Raw genomic sequence first — 25,000 nt, 5'->3', positions numbered from 1 at the left:
ATGAAGTGAAACAATTGGATAGTTATAGGGGAAACCTATAATAACCCAAGAGAATCAAGAAAGGGAACAAGAAGATTTATCTTTTATTGATTTCATTTCTCAATACAACAATAAGTCTGGGGAAATTAGGAGAATTATTGAAAAAAACTATTTGATTCTCCAACAAGATATCTCTCTTAGGAAATTACTACCTCAGAATCCAAAAGTGATTTTGTTTATGTTGCATACATTCATACATTTGTTTGTGTTCATGAGTGTATATGTGTTATAGCCTCATATGAATAAGAGGCTGTCCATTGGAATAAGTAGATCACAGATTCATCCACAGACAGAGTGGACTTTGTACACAAAAAAATGTCACCAATGTTAATCATAGCAGTAGGGTTGTGCTGCACCTGAAGTGCCAACATCTATTTGCTCGCCATTACCAATGTTAATGAGCTGTAGACCAGCATTATCCCTACCCTTCCTGTGGGAGACACAACCAACCAACTGCATGTATAGAATAAGTTGTGGGATCAAGACTTTAATTCTATAAATGAGACGGTTAAAGTGGAGCTTCAGATTCATATGCAATAGCCAGACAATGTACAACACGCGTAGGAATATGTATGCTTATACTCTAAGCTTATAGGAGGAGAGATCGAGATATACTATTAAAGATGTCAAAAAGAGGCACCAAGGCATGCATAAAACCTCACAGAGATACTCTACTAGTCGTAATATTTGGCCCTAACTTTTGAAGACATTTCTCCTGATAAGCATTATGAGAAGTAACTTTAAAGCATTAACAAATTGTATTATCCCATTATATTTAACCATTTAAGCAGGAATTGAATTTACCATCAACCCTGCAAAACCATATATTGCTATAAACCATATATTGCAGGAAAAAGTTGAAGCCAATCAGATGCCTCCCTGATGGTATTACATGATGGATATGTACCTGCCTGTATTTCTCAGCATTGAGGACATCATTAATCCTGACCAAATCCCCAACTCCATTGCTGAAATGTACACCCAAACGTGCAAGGAACCTCCACCATGCTTCACTGTTGCTGCAGACACTCATTGTACTGCTCTCCAGCCCTTCGGGTCAGAACTGGAATAAAACAGTGGGATCCAGGTACACCCCTCTACTGTTCTAAAAAAATGTGGCCAGAAGTGGTTTTCATGGAAGAATTGTGGCCAAAAAGCCAACCTTCAATGTGGAAACAAGGTCAAGCGACTCAACTATGCACGAAAACATAGGAACTGGGGTGCAGAAAAATGGCAGCAGGTGCTCTGGACTGATGAGTCAAAATTTAAAATATTTGGCTGTAAGAAGGCAGTTTGTTCACGGAAGGGCTGGAGAGCGGTACAATAATGAGTGTCTGCAGGCAACAGTGAAGCATTCAGAAAGAATGAATGGGCTTATGGTTTTCTTTATTTTAAGTGTTTCCTTACCTGAAGTAGGCCATATTTTGTTTCCACATCATAGAGTTTATGATCCTTAATGTCAGCAGGGAGTGGGGATGGAAGATTGTCCCAGCTACCAAGAACATTAGCTAAGCTTGCAAACACAGGTTCTGTGCAAAATGCAAGACAATCCCTGTGTGAAAAAAACAACATATTAACTATACTTCACATCTTTGCTATGTTCCTCTGCATTTCTCTCTTATAGGACAATGCTCTGAAATTATGAGCAGCAAACATTTTTTTGTGCAACAATAAGCAACTGCATTTTATTGTCCCAAAGAGACACCTAACTCCTCAACACCTGATAGCAGTAGCATAAATTGAAAAACAGTTAAGTTAACCCCCATGTATGGATTTGTTTGGTCAATCTAAACCAATCACCCTATTTGCCAATAGTGACACAAGCCCGACTAGATTTTTACTGTTCGTAGCCGGAAAAAACAAAACAAACAATCTTGATTTGACTCTAAATGACCCAAGTGGCACTGTCTGACGTCAGCTCAATTCAATTTGGCTGAACAGATCTGGTCATTCAGCTATCAGACCAAAGAAACCTTTATGTAAAGCTGTAAATCATATTACTTAGAGCTCTGAAGTTCAGTAGCACTAGGCTCTCCATCGCTGCCGTCCCCTTCCAGTCACTCACGGTGCTCATAATACTTGTAAGAGACAACTAGAGAGGAAAATCTGTAATGTGCACTCTCTATACTATGGCATATGCAATATTTTAGTGCTGGGCAGCATAATTATAGAGAAGGGGACAGCAAAAGTTAATGCGAAGCACTGGCTGGCCTAACTAAAAGCTTTGGGTCAAGTGATTTGCACAAGTGAAAATGCTATATGGCATGCAAAAAATGCATGTTATTCCACTTGTATTATGTAAAAAAAAAAAAAAAACAAATAAAGATGTCATTCTGAGTAGCACACTTTAGTTACAGCTATGAAATCCTATGTTCTGGCATGCACATGTGTCAGTTATCACCATCAAGCACTTACACATGCCTTATACCTGGTGCAAGTGATTCGGCTGAAAAATTGTTATAAATATAATGAAATGTGGAAATGATTGGTAAAAACTAAGCTATAACAAAATCACGTAGCTGAGAGATGCCCAGAATTTGAATCGGACGGATGTGAGTGCACTCAGCCTTGGCATTGAAATTGTAGGTGGAAGTGTTCTTTGCGTTCGAAGATGAATTGGATGCACATGTGTTCACTGTTATATAGTCTGTTTCTGAGCATGCGCAAAAGCAATTTTACGTAAAATACGGCACATATCGGCAATTACATTCCTTAATGAATCAGGCCCTCAATGCACAAATGTTGCTAGTTTCCAATGAAGTAGAAGGACTACATTTGGTTTTGCAGGAACAAACTATTTAATTGAGCTGGTGGGACTGAAGAAGGGGCTCTCCCTGTTTTATGGGTGGGTGCACAGATATTTCACTCACAAGGACTTTTTTTTTCTTAACTGGTCAGAGGTGCCAGAAACCAAACATTGTCCTATAATTACACATTTTACACCTTACACTTTAGAATATTTTTAGGTGCACTTTGAAAGTTATTGTTTTTTTGTTTTTTTTATTTACAGTGTTCAAACACGGAAAAGTGACATGTAATAAACATAGTGCAATACTCTCAGGATTAGTTTAACATATAAACCAAATAGTATTGAAGGAGAAAAGAACAGAAAAGTAGAAATTTAGTGGAAGTAGGTTGGATTTGGATGCAACATTGTTACTGGATTTTACTGTAAATAAAAAAAATGCATTGAGGGTTCGTATTTATTTCAGTTGGTAAATGAGCATTAATGTGCACAATTCAAACACAAAAAAAATCTTTGCTACCTTGACTCTTCAAGTGGATGTTGTACAGTAAGTAACCGTGGATGTCGAAGCCGCGTTAACTGCTGAACGCCTCTCTTCAGAGAATCAATGATTTGATCCTTTTCATACTTCTGATATTTATCAATCAACTTTTTGTCAAACACAAAAACAGCAACTTCCTATTAAAAAAGGAACACACACCACATTAATACAAGGTTTTCTCAGCAATTTGCAAAAAAATAAAATCTATTTAAATAGTAATTAAAAGTCAGTATTTTAGTACAGATCGTTTTATTCAGAGCATTGTTTGTTTAAGACCTGTGCGCTCTCCCAGACATGCTTCCGCCAGACCACACAACAGAGAACTGTGATGTATAAATGAAAGCTGGCCTGGGAGCAAGAATAGTGCAGTTTGATCGCTTAAATGGGAGCGCAGAGAGCTTGTTTACGTGCCATCTTCCTTTATATTTCAAACTCTCTGACAGTGAGCTGAAAGAAATACTCTATTAGGAGAGAGGGAATGTTTTAGCCAAGTACATAGAGGGCAGCACAGTTGTTAGCATTGGTGCCTCACAGTGCTGGAGCCATGGGATCAATCCCGACTAGGGTCCTGGGTGTGTGAGATTTGTATGTTCTCCCTGTGTTTGCGTGGGTTTCATCCGTGTGCTCTGGTTTCCTCCCACACTTCAAACCCATACTGCTAGGTTAGTTGGCTGCTGACTAAGTGAACTCAAGTCTGTGTGTTTGTGTCTAGTCTGTGTTTTTGTTTGGTAGAGAATTTAGCATGTAAGCTTCAGTGAGGCAGGGATGGATATGAATGACTAAATATTTTCTGTAAAGTGCTATGTAATATTGTGATGCAATATAAAAAACAAAACTGAACAGTAATAGCTTACAAGGCATTGTGCAGTACAGCAAAAACATAAACATACAGAAATATTCAGAAGCCTATTTACACTTTGATGACAAAGTGCCAGCACAGAGGATACTTTGCACAGCTCTATTGCTCTCTCGTAGTTTATAAGACTTTATATTTATTTATTGTACTGTGAAGTCCTGTGGGAGGATGATACATTACATATTTTGCACCAGGTCTTAGTAAAAACTGTCATCTGAATCCAGTAGACTTATTCTAAGAACACATGAAAAAAAAAAGCTATGTAAATCTTAATACTAGAAATATGCAGGCTACTGTTAGGTTAAGGCTGAAGTTGCCATACTTTGTTTGCTTGTTTGTTTTTTTTACAAATATAACCCAGATGTAAGGATCATAATAACTCAATTTAAAGGGTTACATCTTTGAAACAGTCCTTCCACGAGCACCATTAGGCTGAGATAGAGCTCTTACATGGCCTCTACAAAGCACATTCTATTAATAGGGAATGTAATGGTGGGCACAGAACAACTGCCCTTTATTAAACAGTCCTGCAAGGAAAATTAAATATTGTCTGGAAACTCCACTGGAATGATGTTCCTAGTCAGTTATCAATGAACTGTAGAATGCCTGCTAGGTTTTAGCAAATAACAAAGCTCTCTGGAATGGGAAAAGGTTGTGTTTTTGTTGTTTGAGGACAAGGAGGGGGAAGGAGGAGGTTGAACGGCTAATCACCAGCTCCCTGTAAAGCTATTACAGCACTCTCATCTTCCATACAATTAAATGTCAATATTCTTAAAGAAATACATACCTGTTTTGTGGATTTCTTTGTGCCATTAAAGATTTTCCAAGCAAGGCTATTGCCGCCACTGGCTATATGTTTCCCTACATCGAACTCCCTTGTAACAGGGTTTCCCATCACGGCGCTGGTGACATCCGCCGTCACCTTTGTGACTGTGCTTTTCAGCTTGTTTAGCATGGACTCCATTTTGCTTAACTTGGCTGACCTTGTTCATGTAAAAAAAGAAAATAAAAAAAAATTCAGCACATGAAGATGCAAATACCTGAGATTAATGAATTGCCTTAGCAAGTCTTTGCTAGCAAAGCTGTTACTATGACCCACACATTTTTTTTGTACAGGTAGTGTGTCCGTCGTCAATGCACTGCCTGCAATGATCTCAGCAGACAATGGGGACCTGTCAGATCGGGTACATCAATGGAGTACAGATAAATAACATTTTGCAAAATGGAATTTGCCTTAATAAAAAAAGTGGCCCTCTGGATGTCTACAACTGATTGGTATATTAATATATATATATAGTGTACTTTTTCACTATCTATAAATGAAAGCAACATGACCCACCTGAGGAAATAAAGGCAGTAATTGTTGTTGTGAACATTCACTCCCTTTATAATCAGTTGTCAGATAATTACTTTTTATGGAAAAAGCCCAAAAAAAATAGAAATGGCAATCCATCATATTTTTATGTATCAGTTACCGAGATAGAAAACAAATTCAAATAATTATTACGGGGAATTGTGATAAAATTAAACAACACCCATCTCCATCAAGTTTTACCAGTGTTTACAGTGTAACTTTTTATATTATTTGTAACTTACATTGTGTTATTACCTCTTAATAAATATACATGTTCCTCGCTATTTTCTCCCTCACTTTTGACCATGTGACCAGTGTGCAGGGTTTAATTGAATAAATTGACTAGTCTTAAATTATACATTTGTAACTTTTGTCTGCTACAAAATCAACCTTCTATGAAAAGTTAAAAGGTCTGGTACGGCACAAAATAAAAAGTACACACTTTTTAAAAGTCTTATTTACTGTGATTATTTAATATTTAAACATGCAAATATAGATGGAAAGGTTTATATATTGGTTTTCATTAAAATTGGCAGGCTAATTAATAAATGGATCAGAAACTTTGGTCTATTCTATGATCATTCTCCATAAGGACTTGGACACAAGCTGTTTGTTTTTCCCACTTCTTTCCTGCTTTGTGTGATTTTCTGGTCATTGTTTTTCTTTCTTGCTCATATTTAAATGAATATGAAAGTCTACCACTGAAAAAATGCAAGCATAAAAGGTTAAATAAAAAAAAAAAAAAAAAAAAAAAAGGTAGTACACCGCAAAGCAAAGTGCTGGTGACAGACTGAGTTAGTTGTAACATTTCCTGTGTTTCAAAACAGATCAAGAATTTATGAAAAATAAACCATGTCTGACACAAAGCCCTTAGGTAAACAATGGTTTTTAGTCTAAGACTTAATTGCAAGAAAACCTGGGGAAAAAAATGTACCATCTTGTTTTTCTTTTAATTTGATATCAGCCATTTACAATGAAAATCATTTACAAGTTGATCATGTTGTTATACTTCTGTGAATGCTCATTCCACATAACAGGATCTATAAATAACACGGTTGGTAACAAGGTAGGGTGCAGCAGACTTTTGTATCACTTTTTAGCTTATATCACACACTTACTAATGCTTTGCGCTTGGTATACACCACGAACTGTGAGAAATATAAATATGACAGTTCATCATTAAAAGCAGGGATTGCAAAACTAATAGCCAGCATAGAAAACTCTTATGATTGTTATGCATGAATAGATACTAGGGGGCCTATTTATCAAACGTTTCCCCCCTGTAAAATCCCCAAAAGATTAAACACTAAATTGGTATTTATGATTGTAGCAGATAGCTTTGCATCTCTTATCGTTTTACTGAGCACTCCCCATAACAGTGTATCTATTTAACAATAAATGAAATTAACTTTTCAATCATGTTAATGTACGCCAGCTCACTATCATAATTGAAAAGTTTTAGTACGGTCAGCTCTGCTCCAAAGAGCAGAGCTGGACAGCGCGCATGTGTGGAGGGATCATGTGATCCCTCCCTGTCACTCACCACTCTCTCTGCAGAGAGAGAGCAGAGATATTTGTGCGCATGCCCGAGGGTTTCACTCTGGAGTCAGAAGAGGAGCCCCGTTCATCGCATGCTGCTTCGGGAATGAAGAGACTGTGGTAAGTATGTTTTCCACTTCACAGGAACAGCGGTTTTTCGGAACTGCTGTTCCTGTGTTGCTTTTTTTAATAAATATGAGAAATAGTTCAATCCATATCAATGCGATAAGGATTGAAAACTATTTTTCATATTTTGCGAGTGTTGATAAATGTGCCCCTAGGAGAGCTACATTTAAATACATATTTGAATTGCTCCAGTTTAATTTCATTTGAAAGGTAAGATGACATACACTGGATTGGATTTAGTTCTTAGCAACAACTCAGACTGTCATGCCCAAGTGAAAGGCATGGCAAAATGCTGTAACCCCTTAAAGCCTTGTACACAAGGGCATTGAAAGGACACTAGTTAAAGCAGCAATTGCATGAATGTATCAGGTGTGTTTTTCTTTAACATTAATCACTTTGGTACACTATAGGAAAATGTTGGCATGTACTATTTTCCTTGACTTGTTTATTCAGGCTGCTGCAAATGATATATGATTATGGACTACCATTGCACATGATAAAGGGAGCAGAGGTGCTTTGGAACTCCCCTCTGAGCTTTGTCTGCACTGTGACATCCTCATTCCCCGCCTCTTGGTCATCACATGACATTGTGAGAGCTGTTATCCTGTTTCTGTGTAATAGACTGACTGTGTCTGGCAACCATTTTTGTTTGACTTTGAAAAGGAGATAATGATTTGTTGAAGAAAAGCTAAAAATTACTATTGAATGTGCATGCTTAAAAAGTACTTAAGTTGCTATTTAAAGAATAAGAATATTCTTTGTGGGATTGCTGCTTTAAAGTACTGACAAAGGCTAGTACTTTGCATTCGCTTTGAGGGGGGTATTCAATTGTTGCTCCGGACCGCAAAAAAACGAGCGCGTTAAATTTATTACTGTTTATACGGTAAACTTGCGCGTAAAAACCGTTAATACGGTAGTTTACTCGCTGAAATTCAGCGAGTAATTACCGTATAAACGGTAATAGTTTTAACGCGCTCGTTCTTCCGGCGGCCGGAGCAACAATTGAATACGCCCCTAATAGTGTTAGAAAATATGTCTCATAGCTTGCTTGCAGAAAAATATACCTTTTAATTAATTGATCGATCTTGTAGAAATCCATTGCAGTTTAGGGAATGCTGCAGTAAACTTTGAAATTGATAGACAAGCGTGTCAGTGTGTGTGTACAGATCTATTCCATTACATTATATTTTGGGACTATCACCACCAAAGTGCATTTAATGGGCTTTGAGAACATAAATGAACCACTTTAAAATGATGCCCAAGGCAGTCACAGTATCTAAAATATTAATGTTAGCAACTTACTTTTGGGGAGATCTGGGGCTAGGTTAAATTGAATGCCCCATGAGTTCTACCATCATTTGTAAAATCTGATGTAAATTAGGGTGTCTAGTGATTGACTCAGTATTCATACCATCTATACTCACAGCTTAGAGCACTTCTTTGAGAAAGATGAAATACACTATTATTATTATCCTTTATTTGTTAGGCGCCACAAGGTTTCCGCAGCGCCGTACACAGTACAAACAGTAGACTAAACAGGGTAAAACAGTACAAACCAATAAACAATGCTTCAGAAACTCCAGGCTGGCCGATGTAGTAAACAAGGAGCAGAAGAACGGTAAGGAGACAGGAGGGAAGAGGGCCCTGCTAATGTGAGCTTACATCCTAAGGGAGGGAAAACAGACTGGCACAGGGGGAGCCAGATAAGGCACGGGGGAGCCAGATAAGGCACGGGGGAGCCAGATAAGGCACGGGGGAGCCAGATAAGGCAAGGGGAGAGCGAGTGGAGTATAGAGAAAGGGGTTATGTGGATGATTGGTAGGCTTTGAGGAAGAGGTGGGTTTTCAGCCACGTTTGAAGGAGCACAGAGTAGGAGAGAGGCGGATGGAGCGAGGGAGGTCATTCCAGTGAAGTGGGGCAGCACGGGAAAAGTCTTGGATTCTGGAGTGGGAAGAGGTGACAAGAGTGGAGGAGAGGCGTCGGTCATTGGCTGAGCGCAGGGAGTGGGCGGGAGTGTGAATGGAAAGAAGGTTAGAGATGTATGGGGCAGTAGAGTTGGAGAGAGCCTTGTAAGTGGTGGTGAGGAGTTTGAAAAGGATTCTGTAGGGAAAGGGAAGCCAGTGTAAGGCAAGGCAGAGAGGGGAGGCAGAGGAGGAGCGGCGTGAGAGGAAGATGAGTCTTGCGGCCGCATTGAGTACAGAACGGAGGGGGGAGAGTTGGGAGTGGGGGAGGCCGGTGAGTAGGAGGTTGCAGTAGTCCAGGCGGGAGATGAGTGCATGGATGATAGTCTTGGTAGCATCCTGAGAGAAAAAGGGACGGATGCGGGCGATGTTGTGTAGTTGGAAGCGACAGGCTTGGGCAAGGGAGTGAATATGGGGGGCAAAAGAGAAAGAGAGAGGAGTCGAGGGTGACACCCAGGCAGCGGAGTTGGGTGACAGAGGAGATGGTGGCGTTGTTGACGACAATAGAGAGGTCATGGTGAGATGGGAGTCTGGACGGAGAAAAGACAATGAGTTCCGTCTTAGAGATATTGATATTGATTTTGAGAGAGCGCGCAGACATCCAGGAGGAGATGGCGGAGAGGCAGTCAGATACACGAGAGAGGAGGGTGGAAGAAAGAACAGGGGAGGAGATGTACAGTTGAATGTCGTCAGCATAAAGGTGACACTAGTTTAGAACCTTTAAACTTATGGTACATTATACCATTATAACTATCTGTAAATAGGTTCCACAGGAGTTACATTTGTTATAATTGTAAACTGATTTTATTAGTAAACAAAGCTGCACTGACAAACTAAGAAAGGTATGTAAAGCAGTCTTTGTTCCCCAATTGTAACATATAAATGTATATTTTATGATCAGTGATAGGAAAGCTAGTATGCCTCCCAAAAAGGCCTAAGTTAACAATACACATGCTCAATGTTAACTATTAAAAGTGATGAGTTCTTTGCTCATCTATCAGATGTCTAAATCCTGGTAACAAGCTTAGTTAAAAAATAAGTGGAGAGATTAGACATGTACATTATTTCTATAGGAAAAAAAGGCAGATGGCATATATTAATGCAAACAATAAAGCCTTCCTTTTAGGAAGAAGCATTTAAGACTTTGCCAGGGCAGAGAGTAATCTCTGTGGAGTGTAATGAAACCAATATGCTAGAGAAAGTGATATCAAATAAGGTCACCATATATTTGGCAAGCATACAATTCTAAGTCAAAATTATATTATAAGATTGTAACAAAATGAAAAGCCCTTTGAAATAAATCTAATTTATTTAGATGACAGGTTCACAAACATTTTTTACCATATTGAACAATCTGACATTACATAGTATTGTAGGACCCAGTGGCAGTGTACAAATCTGTGCAGTTACATTGAAATCATAAAACAAATAATGTTTACAGTAGCCATAAAACATAGTTGATTTGGAAAACTTCAGCCCATAATGACAAACACGTCTTGTTACAATGTTGTCAACCACTCTCTTGTCTATCCACAAAAATATACATGGATTTAGATATACAAGCCAATGAAGAATATTAATTTGAACGTGTACTAAGCCTTAGAAAATTCACATTTCATCAACCTGTAAAACACCTTCTGCTCCAGTGGCGAGCACGACAAATTTGTTTTTTCGAATGGAAGTATCTACCCCATTACTGTAATCACTGTCCTGTACTACCTGATGAATGGATGCTGAGCCTGCCCAGCAGTGATAACATGGGAGACTGAGGCAGTGACAGCAGAGTATGTAAAAGTTATCTGTGTCCCCATAGCTCTGATATTCCCCCACAGCCCATACAGTGAGATATAGAGGGGCGGCCCCTACCTGTCCCCAGCTATGTGTATACAGGAGACAGAGATGGGACATATGAGGCAGCGCTCCTCCTGTCAGGCCGCTCCACTTCTTCCTTCTTCCAGGTGGCTCCACATCTCCCAGCAGGCGACCAAACAGCCCTAATAACTAGAGAGTCAATAACTTACTAAAACATGTTCCATAAAATGCCTTCGATTGAATCTGCACACAGGAGCGGCAATGGCCATTTTCCCAAAGACCATGTATGTTCATAGCCATACGATAAGACCCCAACAAAATGACTACTGCACTAGGGACACAAAGATAAAACACAGTTCGATCTCTTATAGACAGATCTTGGTAATGCGGCCAAATAATTACGTCACATCCGCTCTAGTGATAGTGACGCTTTAAAGTCTGTTTTGCAGTAACAAAAATAGAGCTTACATTATTAAATTGTTTTCCAGTCCTTGTGCCGTTTCCAGTATGTCGGCGGCAACGTATGATGGATTCACTGCAGCCCATATGTGGCAACACAATAAAGAGACATAAAACACTTGTTGCCACAGAAATTGCCGAACTAAAACATTTCCCAAGGGAAAAATGTCTTTGTGAATAGTGAATGACCGCTCCCAGTGATTGTTACAGCCATTGTATGCCACATACTGGGATCATGTAAAGAGCACATTGCCAGGAATTTTGGATATGACAGTTAATGTAGTTCATAGTTCTTCATTTACATATACAATAGATTGTGCTGGTGAATCCCAACTATTTAGAGAAATATCATCCTAAGCCTAAGGGTGCTTGTCTAAAGGAAGAACAAACAAACTGTAACGAATAAAACACTCAGATTGCTCCCAAACGATTAATATGTGTATGCTGTTTACAGTATGGCTTTTTTTTCTTTATGATTTGGAAGTTCTAACATTTCACTATTTTTTTCACTCTCTTATCTTTGCCAGAATTAAAAATGGCCGCGGTTGACTAGCAGACGTCATGTACAATGTAATGAAATCCGGGCAGTCTGCACACAGCGGAGTCCAGCTGTGTGCAGGTTGTCACGTGATGAGACACAGCTGCAGGTGCCATCAGCAGGTGACATGGCGGCAGATTTGACTCCCAGGTTTCGCAGAATCCGCAGTATGGGAGAGCTCAGAGCTCGTAGGAGAGGTAATACACATTTCATACACAGAATACCTCATCAGCGAACGTGTACCATACGGACAATGAGACATTTAAGTTTGTCATGTAATTCATTGCCACCACCGCATAGAAATAGGTTACGGAATTTAAGTGGATCTACAGTCAACAAATGACAGCGTTTTGTCTTAAAACGCTCTGTGTAAATTATGTTTTGCAGTTTCTGCTTTTTATAACTTGGAACTGCGGCCATGATTTCTCTGGTTGGATCAGTGTAGGGAGAGCAAATACGTTCTGTAATAATGGAAACGACATGTACTGACTGTTTTATTTTATTTTTAAATGTGTGCAATGCAAACAGGTGAATGAGTTAACTCATCTGTTGCAACATACATTACACCTAACAGTATTTGTTTATTGATAAAACTAATTAACCAGTTGTTGACTGTAATAGAAATATGACAAAGGTCAGCAAAGTGGCACAATTTGCAAGTTGCTCCCTCACGGCGCTTGGGTTATGAGTACAATTCTAACCAAGACCCTCTATGTGTGGAGCTTGTATGTGGTTCCTCTCACAGTCCTGAAACACTAGTAGGCTAATTTGCTGCTTACTCAAATGCACTCTAGTAGAAGTGGCGGTATGGAAAGTGAATGGAATTTTAGTTTTACAGTGAATGCAATAGAAGTAGTGTATGGCATACCACCATATACCAACCCACTTCCACCACTGACTATAAGCTCCAATGGGGCAGGAACTGATATGAATGATACATGTTCTCTGTACAGCACAGTATAACATGATGATAATTAAGGTTACTGAGTAACTTATATTGGAGAGGCAATATATTACCAGTCACCCAGCACTACAGTGTGTTGGTTAACTTTGCTTTGCTTAACCCCTTCATGACTGGAGGTGTTCTCCATATGCACGATCAATGCATTTTCATATTTTTGCCAGAAATAACTTTAAATTATTTTTATCTACTAAAGTGGTGTATATATATATTGGCTCTTTTGAAGGGGGGGTTTACATAAACATGGAAACATAGAATTTGATGGCAGATAAGAACCGCTTGGCCCATTTAGTCTGCCAATTTTTTTTATTTTTTATTAACCAGTTGTACCTTAAACCCTATTTGATCATTTATTCTCTATAAGGATATTCTTATGTCTATCCCAAGCTTGTTTAAACTGCTCTACTGTATTAGCCTCTACCGCCTCTTATGGGAGACTATGCCACTTAATCACTACCCTTTTTGTGAAGTAGTTTTTCCTCAAATTTCCTCTGAACCTTCTTCCCTCCAGTTTCTTTGCATTTCCTCGTGTTCTAGTTCTTCTCTTCCTTTGAAGAATGTATCCCCTGTCGCGAACGCCCAGCCTGTCCCGGATACAGCAATCTGAACAGCTGGCTGTGACTGGTGTCACCTTAGTCACTTAGCAATGAATACACCTTTTCTGCCACCACAAAGGATTTATTATGGTGTCCTTCCGTTCAACAGAACCACTTATTAATGTTTCACACTTAAATCACATACACATGAAGCATGAGCCTCCCTGGGCTTCGTAAGTTCACAAAGAATCACGGAGAGTACGCTAGATAAAATGTTTAATCTGAAAAATGTTTTCAAGGCTTATTTACAAAAAGGTAATAAACAGGCATACAATAGGTTTGCACAATGAGTTTCAGAAAATAAAATAGGAAATAAAAGCAGAATACCTACTTACAAGTTCAGAAATTGGCGTGTGAGGAGTACACATTGAGAAGAATGGCACATTTCAGTCATGATAGACCCTCCTCAAAGAAATGGACAATCTGATGTCCGAAACAATAGATTTTTAAACCATTTCTTGTTGGGCTCTTCACGCCCCACTTTAGGAATTTTCTTTTTCACCTAAGTTAGATGGATGCCCAAAATGACAGTGTTTCCGAAGTAAATTATCACTAAAATATATGTTTGAGCACCTCAGAGAATCTCTCACCTCTGATCTTTCTGCCCGGCTAAGCCTAACTCCTCTGCATACACAAACTACTCAGACTACTCTGTCTTTGGTCCTGGCTACTTTCAAAAGACTATTGACACTTGCCTAGTTCAGACTTAGATCAGATAACAAAATATACTTTGAAAGGTTACATAAAATATTCATAGTGTTATACATAGATTAAACAGAAAATAACAATCCGTCATTAGATATACTACCGCTTGGCCCATCTAGTCTGCCTTTTGTTTTGGTTTTTTTAAAAAACCTATGGTACCTTAAACCCTATTTGATCATTTATTCTTATGTCTATCGCAAGCATGTTTAAACTGCTCTACTGTATTAGCCTCTACTGCCTCTTATAAGAGACTATTCCACTTATTCACTACCCTTTTTGTGAATAAGTGGAATAGCCTTTAGTTTTTCTTCAAATTTCCTCTGAACTTGCTTCCCTCCAGTTTCCATGCATGTCCTCGTGTTCTAGTTCTTCTCTTCCTTTGAAGAATGTCCCCCGTTTTTCCTAGGACCATTCCGAGGACAGTGGCAGGTGGGGAGTTTGACTAGGTTGATACACCTGTCAAACTTTAACGCAGGTGTCCTAAGGCGAGTTCAGGGAGGACAGAAACCTCCCGTGGAGCAGAAGGGCTACTATTTTAGTTGCCCTACTTTGTACAGTCTCTAATGTATTTATATCCTTCTGGAGGTATGGTCTCCAGGACTTAACACAGTATTCTAGATGAGGCTGTACCAATGATCTATACAGTGGCATTATTACTTCTGTCTTTCCTTATTGCTTTATTGCAAGGGATCCTGTAAATTACTGGATTTGAGATATTCTACAACTCTTTCTTTTAAGAGTGTTTACATTAATTTCCCTATTTCTGATGTAAGACTCACTGGTCTGTACTTGCTCGCCTCTTCCTTGCTTCCACTTTTGTGCAGTGGGACTACATTTGCTTTTTTCCAGTCCTCTAGAATTACTCCTGTAGCTAGTGACTGATTGAATAATTCTGTTAATGGTATTACCAGCACCCCCTTAATCTCTTTTAGTATCCTTGGATGTATCCCATCTGGCCCCATTGATTTATCCACTTTCAGTTTTGAGAGCTCTGTTAGGACTTTGTCCTCTGTAAATGTACTTGTATCTACCTCATATTTATGAGTATACTTGCAACTTAACTGTAGCCCCTTCCCTGCTCTTTTCTGCAGTGAACACTGAGCAAATATAATTATTAAGATGATCTCTTATTACCTTGTCTCCCTCAACAAGACCCTCACTCTCTGTCTTTAGTCTTATTGTTCCTCCTTTTGTTTTTCTACTTTCACTTATATACCGAAAAAACCCTTCTTAGCCTCTTTCTGCCTAGCAAGATACACCTCTGTGAGGATACCACCCTTATCTGTGTATTCCTGTGTGTCCCTGGCGCTTCACTAGGTTTGCTGCCCAATATGTACTCAGATTCCACAACAACCTAAACAGATATGGCAAACAAATACGATGGTACATACATGTGGTGCTCCCTTAGCACAATGTTTCTTATCTTCAAAAGTTATATGGCTGTTCTTCTCCAATACAAGGAACGTTAGAGAAGATACCTTAAATCCTCGGACTGTCCTTGTTCAGATAAAATCAAAATGATTTTATCTGAACAAGGACAGTCCGAGGATGAGCGTCTGACGGAGCGGTGGTGACATCCATATGTTTGTGGCGTGACATATCCATCGTTCCTGTAAGCAGACATCCTGAGGGGTGTGTTGGGGGAGTGGACACGTGTGTATTGTGGTGGAACACAATCTTTTAACTGCACGGGAATCTAAGAGATCTTTAACCGGCACTTGTTACTTCTGCAGTATTTCACTGTTAGGCTGTTTTGCATTCATTTAAGGTATGTTCTCTAACGTTCCTTGTGTTGGAGAAGAACAGCCATATAACTTTTGAAGATAAGAAACATTGTGCTAAGGGAGCGCCACATGTATGCACCATTGTATTTGTTTACCACCCTTAGCTGGGGTGGCAGTACCCTCTGTGAGATTCAACTCACTCGGGTAGAGCAGAGTATATCCAAAATAATGCTTTATTACGACAGCACAACACCACAAGGCGTTCACAAGATACAGGATAAATGGTAGTATATACCCTCCAGCAGCCTCTTGCAGTCGGCACACCAAAGTAATAATCTCAGTCTCTTTCAGAGTCTTATCCTCCCGCAATATCACCACTACCATTTAGCTAGATAGTTACAATGTCGCCCAGCCTGGGTTACTGGCTCACACAGACCCTGTCCTGGTAGGGTTCCTCCAGTGACACTACAATGCCTGCCCAGAGTCCTTATCACTGATGTTTTGTACGCCAGGATCCTCCAAGCTAGAATAGCTCTCTTGGCATTCTCCTCTCCCTATATTCTTGGCTGTATACACAGGAGTAGGGTCAAATGTCTCAATCCTCCCCCTTACAGCAGGGGTCTATCAGTGAACACTTTAACTGTTACACATACAATCTCTGTTACCTTGATTATACAATGGAATGGCTTGACTCAATTAGCTATTTGGCTGGATACACTAAACAAAGGGTTACAATATAACATAAAGGAATGACACTTCACGCTTGCGTGAAACAGCAAGACATTTGACACATTGTATCTGCAACATTACACAATCTGAGTCTGTAATACATTTTGATACAATAATATTTATACATATTAAGACATTTCCCAATGCTATTTCAGCCAGTATATTACTGTGTTGACACATTGCATATCATCTAGAAGTTCTAACCTAATTACCTTTCAGATTACCTGTTGACCTAGCTTATTAACATGGGCTGCTAGCTAGCTATGTCGAGTCACTCGGACATTGTTCTGATTACAAACCATGTCTACGCCACATCTTTAAACAATGGGCATTTGAGACAAATGGTAATTACCTTTGATAACACAAGCAAAATTATTTCTGCTGTCCTGTCATTTTCACACAATATGGCAATATTTTTTCTATTTCTAATGCATACAATATTGCAGGTAATAGCAAGGGCAAAATATGAACTAATAATACACAGATGCTCTGGTGTATATACTTAGACTGGGCCAATAATTAAAAAGTACACTAAACTGTGAGAAACAGGTGATGAATTAAAAGTTCTCAGTCCAGTAGCACCCTGTTTCGTGACAACCTCTTTGTCTTCATTATTCTGAGTTTGCTGATATTTCCTGAAGGCCATCTTTTTTTTTTTTTCTTTCACAAAACTTGCTACTTCTTTTAAAGAGACTCTGCTGCGATATTCTGATTGGAATTCCTGTTCATTTTTCCTTTCTCCTCCATAGAGGCGCTCACAAAATTTAGGGAAGATTTCTCTACCGTAATAACTGGAAATACTCTAAAGACTTTAGTGATACTTAACGAATAGTTTAAATTCATTTAACTGCGCTCACTTTCAGCTATTATGGTAGAGAAATGTGTTCTCAGTTTTGCTTGCCCTTTTATGAAGGAGGTGGAGATTATAACCAGAACATCACTGCAGATTCTTATCACGTACGCAATGCTCCAGCAGTACTTTACTCAGAATGGAATTACCCTAAAGAGTTTTATTTGGTAAGTTATTGGAATAGATATCCTGCCGTGTTATATTATAGCTAAAGCAGAGTGAAATTATATCACATCCTTTTTTTTTTTTTCTTTACAAAGTGCAATAGCCTGTTCTCCTAAGTATATGGGTGCCATATATATGTGTACTTATCATAAGAGATTTCTTGACCTCCATTTTTCTGTGGCTTTCCATAGTGATGTCACAGGAACTGCACATATTCTATATTGAACAAACCACATTTAGCTTTGAATGCTGTTTGCAATAAATGGGTTGACAGTAAGCACATTATCTTTTATTTATAAGGCACCACAAAGGGTCTGCAGAGCAGTACATTGGGATTTGAACAAACAACAAAATTACATAAATACAAACGGCAAAATTACATTATGAACAAACAGCCACTCTAAACACAGAGTGTAGTAGGACTAAACAACTACAGACCACACAGAAAGTAGAGAGTTGTATAGTACATAAGGGGAGAACAGAAGAGGCATGAGGACAGAACAGGGAGCGCACCAGTGTGAAGCAAGCATGTGCCCAGTAGTGTGGGCACAAGACACAGGGCTAGAGACTCTGTAGACTGAGGCTTAAACACTGGGCATAAGGTGCATCTCAAGTGTATGGAGGTTGATAAATCTATGCAGAAAAAAAAGCCATGGTCCTGCTCGTGAGAGTTTACATTCTAGAGGTTCCTACCCTCATCACTAGACCCCTGACTAAGTATAGACATTTGTATTATTTCAAGTATATTATTTAGTTTTATATATAGTAATGACATACTTGTCCTTTTAAAGATGTTAGTAGATACATTTTGTTGAGACCTCTTGCCAGTAGGTGTAAGGAGGCCAATCCTTATGACCCTGTGTCTTAGGCAAAACCCATGATATATAGCATTGTACAGCAATGTGCTCTAATATCAGCATCACCTGTTTATTATTGCTCTTACATTTATTTTTTTTCAGGTAGTAAAGATAATTTTTGCTTTAGTTTTTTTTAATGCTGATCATGCTTGCAGATTGTATTTACTTGCGGTGTTTTGTTGATTGTGTAGGCTACACGGGACCATTCCAGGCAACCCACTTGTGGAATAGTATCATACAAGCCCTGAAAACACAAGTGGATGTAAAAAACAGATGGCAGCATTTTCGTACTTACCCGAACTGCTTTACAGGCTCTGATGCTGTGGATGTTGTACTTTGCCGTCTTATGCAGAATATGTATTTAAGCAGTTATGATATTTCACGCACTAAAGGAATACAGCTGTGTCAAGCTCTCATGGACCACAAAGTATTTGAACCTGTTGGTGCAAAACTTTTTAAGGTTGAAGTTGAACTTGTCTTTGAGGACAGCAATAACCATTTCTATAGGTTTCTAGAGTCCAGAGGAGCTGCTGACTGCTCACCCAGTGAAAAGAACAATGGAAAAGAGAAGAGGAGGTCTAGGTTGGTCTTTATTTGTTACTGAATTCCTTGTTTTCAAGGCTATCTGTTCTTATGTTATACACCTATATAATGCCTTCAATCTACTACTACTATTAGGGTATATTTGCCCTCCTTGGGTAGCTATCACATTGGTTAGGAGAGCAAACGACTATATAGTTCAATATGTGGTTGCCCCAGATTTCTCTCAGTTGTATAGAGTATCCTGATTTCTTCTACTTAGTGAAATTGTTGCCAGTATTTACTTACAACCTCATCTATACCACACAACTTAAAGAGGGTTTCACGGCTGAACAATAAATAATTGCATGTCTCAAATAGGTTTCTCACACGTGGTTTCTTAATCTTGCTAATGTAGGAGGGGGCATGTTGTAACAATATGTAACCCAACAGCATTGGATTCTGCAGATGAGAAGGTTAGCCAACTCCTGCACTCTATCTGTGAGCTTCCCAATGCACATCTGAGCTCTGAACTCGTCAAACAAACCAACTTCCCATCACAAAAAGGTAAATGGCAAGCAGATGAAAACTTTATCTGCGACCTTGTGACTTGCACATTTTCTAGAAAATGTATAAACAAATAATCCATTTTAATACACATTCTCATCAATATCAGTGCATTTGCGATTTCATGGTTTTTTTTGCTGTTTTAAGATATCGAAAATGTGTGGAAAGAGCAGGCTCTGGCACGGCTTCTACAGCTAGTTCACATTACTTTCTTGGAGGAAATCGTAGATTTGCCAGTTAAAGCAGAGGACAGGAAACATGTCGATTTTATTGTCTTTAATACGTTTCTGGATAGAGAAATTGTGCAGACACTCAACTTGCCTAAGTAAGTAAAATTACATGTATTTAAAATGGTTTGGGGAAAAGTCCTTATAACATTATTAGTGCTCCCAGTAAGTGCGTGGTCCGACAGTACACAGCTGCTCACCCTTTTTAAAATGCTTCAGTTCGTTGAAGGAGGGAGGTCACTATGTAGCTCTGAATCAGCTCTATTTTCTTGCCATTTGCCGATGTGTGAAATGCTGGCTTCTTGCTGTGTAGTGAAAGGACATTTATCATCATCACCAATTATTTATAAAGCGCCACTGATTCAGCAGCGCTGTACAGAGAACTCACTCACATCAGTCCCTGCCCCATTGGAGCTTGCAATCTAAATTCCCTAAATTCACACACACAGACAGACAGAGACTAGGGTCAGTTTTGATAGCAGCCAATTAACCTCCTAGTATGTTTTTGGAGTGTGGGAGAAAACCGAAGCACCTAGAGAAAACCCACACAAACACGGGAAGAACATACAAACTCCACACAGATACCGTCATGGTCGGGAATTGAACTCATGACCCCAGCGCTGTGAGGCAGAAGTGCTAACCACTTTGCCACTGTGCTTTTATATAAGTAAATATACATAAAGAGAACCAATACCAAATTACAAATACGTTGCTGAGACAAATATTGCCATTTGCCCTTTTCACTTTAGAAGACCCAACATTGGCTCAATACATCTGCAGCAAATATTCTAGTATAATGTTATAATATAACTACAAGAACTAAAATGATTATGGACAAATAACCTATTGTTTGTCCGCAATTGAGAGTGAAAATGGCAAAATGAAAGTTCACATTGGTGGTTTCTGTTTGTATGTTAGTTTTAGCAAAAATATGCAATGTAGTAATAAAGTAATTACAAAAGTATGACAGTGATCATCCTGTAACAAAATGTCTGTACACGACTTTAGAAGAAACTATTTTGGAAGTGAAGCATTTTTTACAAACTAAAGCATAAGGCACTTTGGTTGTGACTGTAGACCAATGTCAGGAGCAAGGTACTTCTGCGCTCTTAAATTCCCGATCTGCTGAACAATATTTTCATTTCAATAGCCTCTTGATGAAAGAGACCACTAAACCTAAAATATAGGTTGGTTTCTTTAATTATAAATGATTTCTAATAATATAGAGAATATAGAGAACAGTTTGATCATGGCGTATGCATTTTCCTATGCAGTCTTCCTGACCTATGGCCCACTCACAGAAAAGATAACTAAAGTAGAATGACCATGCTTGTAGTGTAGCGCTTTTCACATTGAATTAACTTGTATCCATGGTTTCGTGACTTTTTGGGGCATATTCAATTATTTTGAATCCCTGCGGCGTTAAAACTATTACCGTTATTACGGTAATAGTAAGCTGGATTTCAGCTCGCAGCTCCCTGAGCCGCGAGCTGATATCTAGCGAGAAAACTACCGTAATATGGTATTTACGCGCACTATTGCCGTAATAACGGTAATAGAGCGCGCCGCAAGATTTTGGGCGTTTCCGCCAAAATTTGAATATGCCCCTTTGAATGCTGTTTTACTCCTCTCAGAGGCTATGCATCCCAGGACCAAATTAAACTGTATGACTTTATTAGTTTACTATATGACTGTCTTGCTTAAGTTTATCATTTAAACATATAAGCTGGCTACACACAGGCCAATCCTTTGCTGTGGTGTTTGGTCAGAGCAACAGGATGACTTAATTTGCTCAGACATATGAATTGGACAAATCTGACAGCTATGCTCAAAATGTGAGCCTGACTGATGGCAATTCTTTCTTAACCGATTCCATATACAGTCCTGATAATGAGATAGCATCTCGGCAGTGCAATCCTTTTGGCACAATGCAAGCTGCGATCTTCTATCAAACAAACTTGCATGCATAAGTATGGACAGTATTCTAAGTGAGAAATTTGAAAGCTGAAAATCTATTACACAAGAAAGGCATGCTTGGGATGTCTGATAGATATATAGATTTGTGGGTGGGTTTCCTTCAAATATCTTTTAAAATTTAGGGGTCTGTTAATCAGTTGAGGGAAGGGGGAAAAAAATATTTTAAAGTTATATTTCTTTTATTTCTTTTTAATAGAAGCAATTTGAATGGTTTATTTTCCCTGAATGAACAGGTATCCGTGTTTATTAATATGGCTGCGTAGATACTCTTCCCCCCCCCGCCACATCTGCATCAATTTGTTCACTAGCTTGTGCGTAAGAACACACATATGATATAATTGTAGATGACACCTAAAAATATTTAATTACCATCTCCCCTCCATCCAACCAGCAGAACTGTGGCTTTCATGCCTGGAACCCTGCAGTTTTGGAGTACTTTGCTGTAAGTGTTACTGTTCCCACACTAAGAACAGTTGGAAGGAGCAGTGTAAACAATACTGTTCTTTTCTGACTAAGGCTAGGTACACACTACAGAATTTTCCTACCAATGTGTTATCTACAACGATTGTACCAACGACTGAAATATAAAAAAAAAAGTTCCGATCAGCATGTCAATTCAACATATACATGTTTTAAAAGATTTCTCCTCGGATCTGTGTTCTTCAACTGTCGTAACCGTCGGCTGAAAAGATCATGACTATGGAGAATCCTGATCACGAGTGCATGCACACTGCAGGATTGGAACTACATTGGAACAAGATTTATAGTTTGTTTTTTTGTTTATATTTTTTTTTTCATGCAATTTTTCTTTATTAAATTTTAAAGGCTGTTTTAACAGTTGAATACTCAAACATAGACATTGTTGGTGAAACAAATAAATGCATCATGTCTTAATAAAACAGAGATTTATAGTTCTGCTCAACAGTCGAATGAAATGACAATCAGTACTTTGGAATGACTGTTGTTCATCATTTAAGTATACACACTGATGCAATATTGGCCCGACCAATCGTTTTATTGCTCGATTGATCCAATAGTCGGCTGAAAAACCTGTAGTGTGTACCAAACCTAAGACGCTGATTGAACAGAGCTGCAACTTTTGTCCAGTCAGCGCCTGTTTTAGAATCGAATACAGAACTGTTTGGATTTGAATTCTCCTTGGTTGTCAATGCTGGAAGATGCAGCATTTTGATGAACAAACATGGATGAGTTTTTCCCAAGTATGAGGCATAGGACCGCCACAGTTCTGCTAGTTTGGAGATTGTATGGTAGTATTAATGGTTTGTCCCAAAATATTTACAAGTATTGAAGGGATCTAAACTTCAATTTCAGACAATAGACTGTAAAAAGAAATGACTTTAGATATCACTGACATTCTATGCAGAGGAGAATAGCTTGTATTGCATTCACGTATACAATTTATATACTTTCATTTCAAATCAGATTAATCCTGCTACAGAAACATTTGTAAATGGTAGTTCTTGTTTTTTGTTCTAAATTTAGTCATGTTTGGCCAGTTGTTCCAGATCAGTTTGCACAAGCCAGTTCAATGAGTAGCTTAGTGGGGAAGTGTAAGTAAAAAGAGGCCCAGTTGTAAGGACAATATATATCATTCAGAAAAAACACTTCTTTTAAACACTCCCTGGAAATTCAAAGACCTTACTATGCAAACACACATATTGCGTATTGGGTGTAGCATTGTCAATTCTCTTTTGAAGTACATTAGATCATGCTGTGCAGTATGCTAATTTATGAATGAAGTACAACTCATATGTCATAAGCTGACTGTAATGTAATAAATCTTGATTGCATTACTTCTTCAAAAGACAGCATTGCTTTAACTAGAATGTTTAGATTTACCACACAAAAATTTAGTGTTTTACTAGCCCTAAGTCTGCTAATGCAATTAATTTATCTTGTGCGCTGCGACAAAGTTGTGTGAAGAAAAATAAATCCTAAAGGATGGGGGAAGTAATAGCGTGCATATATTTTATGTAGTCAATGCTTGATTTTGCTATTCATAAAACTGATCATCTCGTATGTTCATATGGAGCAACCTGTTTGTTTAATCATACCAAATTATATATATATATATATATATTTTAATTATAAATGACACCCAGATTGCTATGTTGGGCAAGCATGCTTACAGGTACAAGAACAGAGAGTGAAGCAAGCAAAGTATACTTGTGAAATCCCTAGCATCTAGTTGTAGACCTCTGTTTATATCCCTCATTGATATTGAGCATGGGAATTGAATAATTTCTTGCAGTGGCATCTCTGAGTACCAGTCAGTCATTAAGTAGAATTCTATGTTCCCGTGGCTGATGGTGACGTATTGTTCATAAACTAGGACACTGTAGTAGATAGACAGATGAGCGTGATGGAGAATGTATTGTCTCTTCATTTATTGTATTCTGATGTATTTTTAGGTTGGACAGGTGGCTTGCTACAGCAGTTGAGTGCTTGGAGTATTTTCCTGATGAACAGATTGTGATGTTAAGTCAGCAGTTATCCAAGACTAATGGAGATGGTGAAAATCTGGATTTGTGCAAGAAGATGCTATTTGAAGTCATTGCAAAATATTACTCTCAAAAAAGAAGTACTTTTTTGTACAGGGGAATGGTTGACATTCTTGTGGGAATTGTTGAACTATTGGGTGAGTGCAATCTGTTTATACTGTTGAATACCGACGGGTCATTTTCCTAAGTAATTATGCAGGAAAGGCTTCCTGTAACACACAGAAACTGTGGCAGGATGGGCTTACTTTGCCAGCCTGTTAGAGCATACAGACTGTTTGAGGTTTTGCTTACAGTCAGCAGTTTGCCATTACTGACCCCTCTTAAATATTTGCAGCTTCCACAAGGCTTCTTTTACTGTCACCTGGAACTATTTTTACTCCTTTTGGATGGTGTGTGTAACCTCTATGCTGGATACTCTGACCGGACCTCCTGACCCTGAGCACTGTTAAGAAATTGGTGGTCCTGTGTGCAAGATTAGTTGTTGATGGGTGGGGGGGCTCCCCATTAAATTAATAGCCAATGCAGCACCCCAGAATTACAATAAGACTCCTCCTTCTGCCTCTCTTGCTTCCTTCACACCTGAGACAGAATGCATGTCAAGTGATGCATGCCCCACATATGACTTGTTAT

The 25,000-nt window shown here is 38.7% G+C and overlaps 2 protein-coding genes across 5 annotated transcripts in view; one reads left to right on the top strand and one right to left on the bottom strand.

Annotated features, from left to right (window-relative positions):
• The window catches only part of SCYL2 (SCY1 like pseudokinase 2), an 85,644-nt gene extending 74,489 nt beyond the window's left edge, over window positions 1-11,155 (bottom strand). Inside the window, exons 1-5 of one of the 2 annotated variants that reach the window (XM_075209241.1) lie at window positions 11,029-11,155; window positions 6,647-6,684; window positions 4,970-5,165; window positions 3,306-3,463; window positions 1,447-1,591 (exon numbers count right to left, since the gene is read on the bottom strand). In XM_075209241.1, coding sequence (XP_075065342.1) covers window positions 1,447-1,591; window positions 3,306-3,463; window positions 4,970-5,165; window positions 6,647-6,684; window positions 11,029-11,070 — 579 coding nt within the window. In that variant the 5' untranslated portion in view covers window positions 11,071-11,155. The remainder of the gene's footprint in view (window positions 1-1,446; window positions 1,592-3,305; window positions 3,464-4,969; window positions 5,166-6,646; window positions 6,685-11,028) is intronic. The other variant, XM_075209242.1, reaches the window with a different exon arrangement.
• Window positions 11,156-12,030: 875 nt separating this feature from the next.
• DEPDC4 (DEP domain containing 4) overlaps window positions 12,031-25,000 on the top strand; it is a 19,855-nt gene continuing 6,885 nt past the window's right edge. For all 3 annotated transcript variants that reach the window (XR_012691350.1, XM_075209239.1, XM_075209240.1), the window contains exons 1-5: window positions 12,031-12,168; window positions 18,750-19,140; window positions 19,496-19,644; window positions 19,792-19,969; window positions 24,281-24,507. Coding sequence is in view for 2 of the 3 variants with exons in the window: in XM_075209239.1 (XP_075065340.1) it covers window positions 12,099-12,168; window positions 18,750-19,140; window positions 19,496-19,644; window positions 19,792-19,969; window positions 24,281-24,507 (1,015 nt within the window). In the remaining variant the exon portion in view is untranslated. The remainder of the gene's footprint in view (window positions 12,169-18,749; window positions 19,141-19,495; window positions 19,645-19,791; window positions 19,970-24,280; window positions 24,508-25,000) is intronic.

Source organism: Mixophyes fleayi, chromosome 4, assembly GCF_038048845.1.
Source record: "Mixophyes fleayi isolate aMixFle1 chromosome 4, aMixFle1.hap1, whole genome shotgun sequence".
Classification (NCBI taxonomy): Eukaryota; Metazoa; Chordata; class Amphibia; order Anura; family Limnodynastidae; genus Mixophyes; species Mixophyes fleayi.
This window is presented reverse-complemented; position numbering and strand designations above follow the sequence as displayed.